Source organism: Denticeps clupeoides, chromosome 3 (genome assembly GCF_900700375.1).
Source record: "Denticeps clupeoides chromosome 3, fDenClu1.1, whole genome shotgun sequence".
In the NCBI taxonomy this organism is placed as follows: domain Eukaryota; kingdom Metazoa; phylum Chordata; class Actinopteri; order Clupeiformes; family Denticipitidae; genus Denticeps; species Denticeps clupeoides.
This window is the reverse complement of record NC_041709.1, coordinates 2326201-2332976: the sequence shown is the minus strand read 5'-3', so window position 1 is coordinate 2332976 and position 6776 is coordinate 2326201. Positions and strand designations below refer to the sequence as shown.

The 6776-nt window shown below is 40.9% G+C and overlaps 1 protein-coding gene across 1 annotated transcript; it reads right to left on the bottom strand.

The window, feature by feature from the left end:
- Window positions 1-708: 708 nt before the first annotated feature.
- Window positions 709-5588, bottom strand: r3hcc1 (R3H domain and coiled-coil containing 1). The gene is made up of 8 exons (XM_028973631.1): window positions 5444-5588; window positions 4830-4927; window positions 3769-3906; window positions 3160-3697; window positions 2892-3064; window positions 2736-2806; window positions 2203-2298; window positions 709-2062 (listed from the first exon to the last, which is right to left on the bottom strand). The coding sequence occupies exons 1-8, from the start codon at window positions 5462-5464 to the stop codon at window positions 1950-1952; spliced, it is 1248 nt and encodes a 415-aa protein (XP_028829464.1). The 5' UTR covers window positions 5465-5588; the 3' UTR covers window positions 709-1949.
- Window positions 5589-6776: the final 1188 nt, after the last annotated feature.

The window sequence follows — 6776 nt, the reverse complement described above, 5'->3', positions numbered from 1 at the left end:
AACTTGCAGTAAGCTCCACCCAACACACTTGCAGATGTCCAGTGAAATATAAAGAAACTCTGTAGAGGCTGGTGGGCGACCAGGGCCTCAAGAGGCCCAGGAATTGCGGGAGAACCAAGATAAGACTAGCAGGGCCCAGCAAGGCCTAACAAGTGAAAGTGAAGTGATTGTCATTGTCTCACAACACGTGCACACAACGAAATGTGTCCTCCGCTTTTAACCCTTGTTGAGCAGTAGGCAGCCATGACAGGGGACGGATTGGGACAATTGAATTGTTGTGATTGCAAATTCCTGGAGGGACTGGTTATACAATTTGTAAATGGTAGTTATTGAATTGTAATATGAATTGATCATTTTGTAGACCTTTGTGCATCTAAGGTCACACACACAGATGATGCAATGCATGGCCTGGAGTAAGGCTCATAAAAGGGCCTTCATGCTTTACCGTTTACACTGAACAAGAATATAAATACAACACTTTTGTTTTTCCTCCCATTTTTCATGAGCTCAACTCAAAAATCCAAAACATTTTCTACGTGCACAAAAGACCCATTACTCTCAAATCTTGTTCACAAATCTGACTAATATGTGTTAGTACCATAAATTGGAAAAGATTATCCTGCATGCACAACTTATTTAAAATAATTTACTCTAAATTCATATGATCCTAGTCTCTATAAATTTAAAACACACACCTCATGATGGAGATTGATGAGCTAATCAAGATTTATTTGCATTTTGGAATGTCATACAATTAAATTATCGCTGCTCTTGCATGACGGAAGGACCACACAGACTTCATCCAGGAACAATTACAAGGGCTGGGGAAAATTTCATGGATCTTCATTGAATATAACACAATAGACATAATTGCACTTCAGTGTAAAAAAATTCAACACAGTAGATATTAGGGAATAAAATAGAGCAATTTGTCCAAAAAAATTAACTAATACATATTAATCATAAAATAAATAGGTAAATTCCTTTTGAACATTTTCATTGCACTTAACAGCCTCATGTCAGTTGACTTCTGGAATTGGCTTTTTTTTTTTTTATTATGTTATGTTCTAACAGATAAAATAACAGAATAAAATCATATAATCAATGATTTCTCGCTTCCACATTCCACATTGAAATACCTGCAAAATAACACTTTTATTTGGTTCATAAGAACACAAATAAGTTATACAACCAAAACAAAATGCAATTACGGTAGATCAGTGAACATAAAAAACGAAAAAACAAAACATATATTAATTACATAAATACAAAGATCAGACATGCAACATGATGTTGATCCAGTGTTATAGTTTCTAAAACCCAGGGGAGAATGTACTATTAAAAAAAGTTACATATATTAAAATGATATATTGTAAAAGTGAATACGCTGTGTGCCCAACAGTTCATTGCTGAATCTTTGGCCAGCAACGAGTGGACAGAACAGTTTACCACTACAACGCAATACATAGATTTGCTCCTCGCTGACCAATCATAAGCAAACACTTTCCTCATCCCATTATAGGGATATAATGTAATATGAATGTAAACAAAAACAACTGTGTGTTAATTTTCCCGGTCAACTGCTAGCAAATGCTGGTTGGCTGTCTGGCCTCTAATTAGTGTAAAAAGTACAATTTCAGATAAAAACATTTCAAACAGGGCTCTGGTCTGTAGTTTTTCCTGCCAGACTCGAGGTGTGCAGTAAGGTTGCCACAAATCATGGACGGCATTCAGAAATACTGTACAGGTAAGAGGTGTGGAGTCAGATGTGAGTGACCACGCCAGTCACAGATGTGTCAGGCATGCCAGAAGAGGCTGAAAGTTCGAAAATGATGGCCATTTTCTCCAACATTGCAAGAACTACACTGCCATGTTAGTATCAGCAATTAACATCATTTGCATATCTGCTCATCGGCGCAACTGGAACCTTTATTTTAAAGAACCAGTGGTCAGCTGCGTTTGCCCCGCAGGCCACCCCTCTGCATCCCCAAGGCCCTGGTCACCATTCTACGGGCCACTGCAGTGTCTGTGCGTGGACGCTCCTTCACTGGCTGAATGAACTCTGATGGAAGAGAACATATGACTCTGATGTTAACAAGGTCGAGCAGTATCATATAATGAGGAATAAAGTGCCTGGTCGTATAATAAATCATTCAATGACTATGCGGGTCCAAGATGAGGAACATGAGCTAAGTTCCATACCTGAATGTCTAAAGGCCTTGGCCTTGGCCTTCTTGCTTCCTTTAGACAAGGCACGTGTATTCAACAGAGGGTGCTGGATGGAGAGGGCATGTGAAGCTGAGTGGAGAAAAAATAAATAAAATAAAAATATTGTTTTAAAAAAATAAATGCTGGGTGGTAGTAGCCTAGTGGGTAACACACTCGCCTATGAACCAGAAGACCCAGGTTCAAATCCCACTTACTACCATCGTGTCCCTGAGCAAGACACTTAACCCTAAGTTGCTCCAGGAGGGGACTGTCCCTGTACCTACTGATTGTAAGTCTGGATAAGGGCGTCTGATAAATGCTGTAAATGTAGTTAAAATTTTTCATAGCAAGATTTAGTCTTAAGAATTAATAACCATTAACTGTGATTATTTATTTGAATTATTAATTGATTGTTTGCACAAATAACAGACTTTTTAATCAACCCTACAAATTATGTATGCATATATACAGGTGACATGATATTAGGCTAATTTAGACATCAGCGAGTGAGAAACATATGTTATTACCTGCTGTTTTACACGAAAACACGCCAAGGGCATGAGTGTTATCCACCCACTTAATTTTCATCCCTCCTTCACTGTCCAACAGACAAAAGGTGATCAGTCACAGACAGACAGATCTAGTTAACACAACTCTGATTCACACATTGGACATTCTCTCACCTGAACTCGGCGAACGCGTCCACCAGGTCCTCCGTTTTGAAGATGGCCGGGAAGTTGTAGATCTCAATAACGTGTGCAAAATCTTCATAGTTTATCCAGACGTTTTCAAACGTGGAGTAATTGTTTCGGGCATGCTCAATGGTCACATCCACTTCTATTAGGTTTGCGAGGATCTAACGAAGAAATTAATAATCCAGAAAGATCTATTTAGTCCATTAACCCCAAACCATGCTACCAATGGTGAATAAATGTTTGGAGCAATGTGTACCTCTTGAGTAAAGTCTTCACCGTCCCACTCTCTGCTGGCTGATTGCTTGGGAAGACTGGCAGGACCATCGCTGCTACTGGCACCTTCCTCCGTCTGGTCCTCCATGCTCATTGCTACGAAGTAAGACACTGTCTGTTCCAGTAGAGGCATAGGGGGCCACTGTTCGGTCTCCGTGCTGGAAACCTGCCTAAACACCTCTGGTCCTCGTTGTGATTCCTCAGTGTGGCTCACCCCTGGATCCTGGATGATTGCAGACCACTCTGCAGTGTCCAATGAGGTCTCCTTGGAGGAACTAAGGCTTAGCCTGCTAACAGAGAAGCTGGATTGTGACTGGTGTTGTAGTGCAGAGATATGAGAGTCTCTTTCCTTCAAAGCCCGAGGGACATAGATGGCTTTGTCTGGTCGTCTGGCGCCTCGGCCACGTTTGTGCCCCGGTTCTGCTGTGAATCCCCGCCTACTGTTCGTTTGACTTTTCCTCTGATGGTTTTGCTGCTCGCATGAACTGCCATCTGTATCACTCTCCTCCTCTGTCGGCATCCTGAAGAAACAAATGAGGGAATGTGAAACATGTTCTAGTATTGGACAATGGACACGATTCTGGGGCAGCACCTGAGATGAGAGTAACAGACCACCACCCTGCGACGCCACAACTCCCCGACAGAAAATGTGGCGAGGTCGGGGGTTTTCTCCAAGGTTCTGTGAATCAAGAAGCGAAGTCGACTTGGGAAAGGTGGGAAGACGAGAACGCTGAAAGAGTAGAAGAGCACAGGGATTATTCCAGCTATGCCATAATATGAGGTTGGACATAATTAGAACAAATGTCATGTTATAATAAATGTAAAAAATAATAGATTTAATACATCCCCAGTCAGTGGCTCAGATGAAATAGAGAAAAACAGAACATAAACCCAAGAGCATGTTTCAATAAAGGTCCACTGACATGTAAATTTCACTTTGTGAGATTATTTAACATTTTTACGAATTCCCCTAGCCTGTCTATGGTCCTGCAGCGGCTAGAAAGAGCGATAGGTGTAAAGAGTGCTTTGGTCATTCTGCTTCATGCAAAACATTGTGGTTGGTAAATGGTGTTCATGATGTCATGATGCCACAAAAAGCCCCTCACCTTCTATAGGTCTCCTCTTTATCATCTAAAGCTACAGTCACCCAAATGTCACGTCCTGGGTAAATCTGATTGTGGGACTGGTTAAAGTGGCTGTAATTCTGCACCAAGGCTGAATTTCGGAAAAAGACTTCAGATTCAGTACAGTAGGGGGACCACTAATACATAATTTTATGTCAGGGGACCTTTAAGTCAGGGTTTAAGTTTGATTCGTTTTTACTACAGTTATTTTCCTCTGATATGATGCACTGAATGTTGTCAAAACTTAAAATACTGCTTACAACTGTAAGAATCTTCACAGGGCACTATAATAATTGATTAAAATTAAGTATTTCGCAGAATTTCAGAAGCCTCTTTATAAAAAAGATGACGTCACACCCACTAAAAATGCCGAAACAAGTACAAAACCTATCCTACATAATCTGAATAAAATTCAACTTCAGTACTTAACTTCAACAGTAGCGTACTCTTCATTTCTTGTATGGGTCAATTGACAATTTTTGGAAATCGTTTAGAAACGGGAGGCTGTCTATTATTGTGTAAAATGTACCTTTTCTCATTGTTTCGTTCGTGATAAGCATCAAGTTCATCCAGGACGGTGTGAATAAATTCACTTTCTTCCTTCGGGATAAACACGCCATCAGACACCTTGAAACATTGATGGGGAATAAAAAAAAAAACAAAAAAAACATCTAAACTAATCAAACCGACCAAGTAGAAAAAAAAAACAGTGATCACTCAACAACAATTTTTTTTTGAAGAAATGGTTTATGAAAACAGCGACGTAGCACAATTCTGCACGAAGGTAAAAAATGATGTATATGTTGACTTGCACATGCTTAATGTGCTTAACGGTGTTAAAAAACCCACAACTGTCGCCAGTTGTAGTTCCGCAGAGCGCATGAAGTGTTACGTGGAGTAGCCTAGTGGGTAAGACACTCGCCTGTGAACCAGAAGACCCGGGTTCAAATCCCACTTACTACCATTGTGTCCCTGAGCAAGACACTTAACCTTAAGTTGCTCCAGGGAGACTGTCCCTGTAAAATACTGATTGTAAGTCGCTCTGGATAAGGGCGTCTGATAAATACTGTAAATGTAAAAATGTAATGGAGTCGGGCGGTCTTCTAGGTAAACGTGTGGCAGAGATAACCGCGGACGCCAAACCTTATCTCGTGCGGCCGCCATGAAAGTCGAACGCAATTAAATCAACGTCGTCCTTCGGTTTAAAAAGCGGCTAAAAGCTGCCGCGCAGTCGCCAGTGAACCGAGAGTTCCTCGTTCCCCGGCTCCTCGTCTCCTCGTCGGTCCCTGTCGGGAGGTCGGCGGCGTTTCACGCCCTTTGCCGCCACCTTGTGGCAAGGAGGCGCATCGGTCTTGCCGGTTGGTGCGAGAGTCGCAGCAATACTGGCGTGTTTGTCACTGAGAGGGCTGCTGTTTTTCTTTGGACATTGAATTTCCGTTTGAATAAATGTGCAGACATTTCAGTGAATTGTTATTCTATATTTTTTTTAATTCAAAATAGTCAACTAAGGATTACATCGCCACTTTGCACATAGAATTGTAATATCAAATTGAATTTCCATTTGAATATTTGAGCTTAAAATCTTCCATATTTTACTGTCCGTGTGTCGTCACTGGTAGAATGATTTCTTGCATGTTTTGACCAAAATTCCATCTCCAATTTGTTTTTATGCCTTTGATGGCACACCGCATTGATGCTCGTATGATGACCTGCTTTGACTATTTAAACCCGGGTTTCTGCTTTAGGCTTACTGCTTACTTGGTCTGCAACTGATTCAATGTTTTTTGCAGCAACATCCTGTAGTGTTGGCGTCTGAACCAAATTTAGTACTTTTATGTCAGGATTTTCCTACCCATAATAAGGCCAACAGTACTTCACTTCAGCTAATTATCACTATTTTGTTTTAGATGTCTGTAATTTTAGCTTTGCCATTGCCACATGCATCTCACTCTCACTTGACACATAAGGTGGATATAAAAACTGATTTTTTTTCTTCTGACATTTACTCAGTTTCCTGTTAAAACAAAAGCCATAAAAAGTTCACACATACACCACTTTTCCTCATACATGTCCTCTCACATACACTATGGTCCCCCTCTGGTCAACACCACAACTGTCGATTTTTTCATTTTTTTGTAAAAGAATGCCATTCAGAGATCATCACCATATACAGATTTAAAACGTTCTTTATGTCCGAAGCAGATTTCCTGGATGTAAGCCTTGCTGAACTACACCCCCTATATGTATTGCAGCCTGCTGAGCAGCATTTAAGGTGGAAGTGACAATGTGAATAAGGAGCTAACTTCAGCATCGTATTTTACTTTGGTTATTAAATGCCGCTCCAGCCAGCCAGAGAATCTCCTGTAGGTCCCCGAAGCAGCAGGCGCACCTTGCAAAAATGAGGGCGCCCTTAAACCCAACAAACAACCAAAAGAACACCATATCGACGGTGAAGCTTGGTGGTGTCAGTATTATG

Bases quoted from the DNA above. Each gene is read 5' to 3' on its own strand.
- r3hcc1 (XM_028973631.1), bottom strand. From the start codon at position 5,464: ATGGCGGCCGCACGAGATAAG. The intron at 4,928-5,443 runs GTTTGGCGTCCG...CAATGTTTCAAG, and splicing joins TGGCGGCCGCACGAGATAAG to GTGTCTGATGGCGTGTTTAT. The intron at 2,299-2,735 runs GTAATAACATAT...TTCTCCACTCAG, and splicing joins GTTTTCGTGTAAAACAGCAG to CTTCACATGCCCTCTCCATC.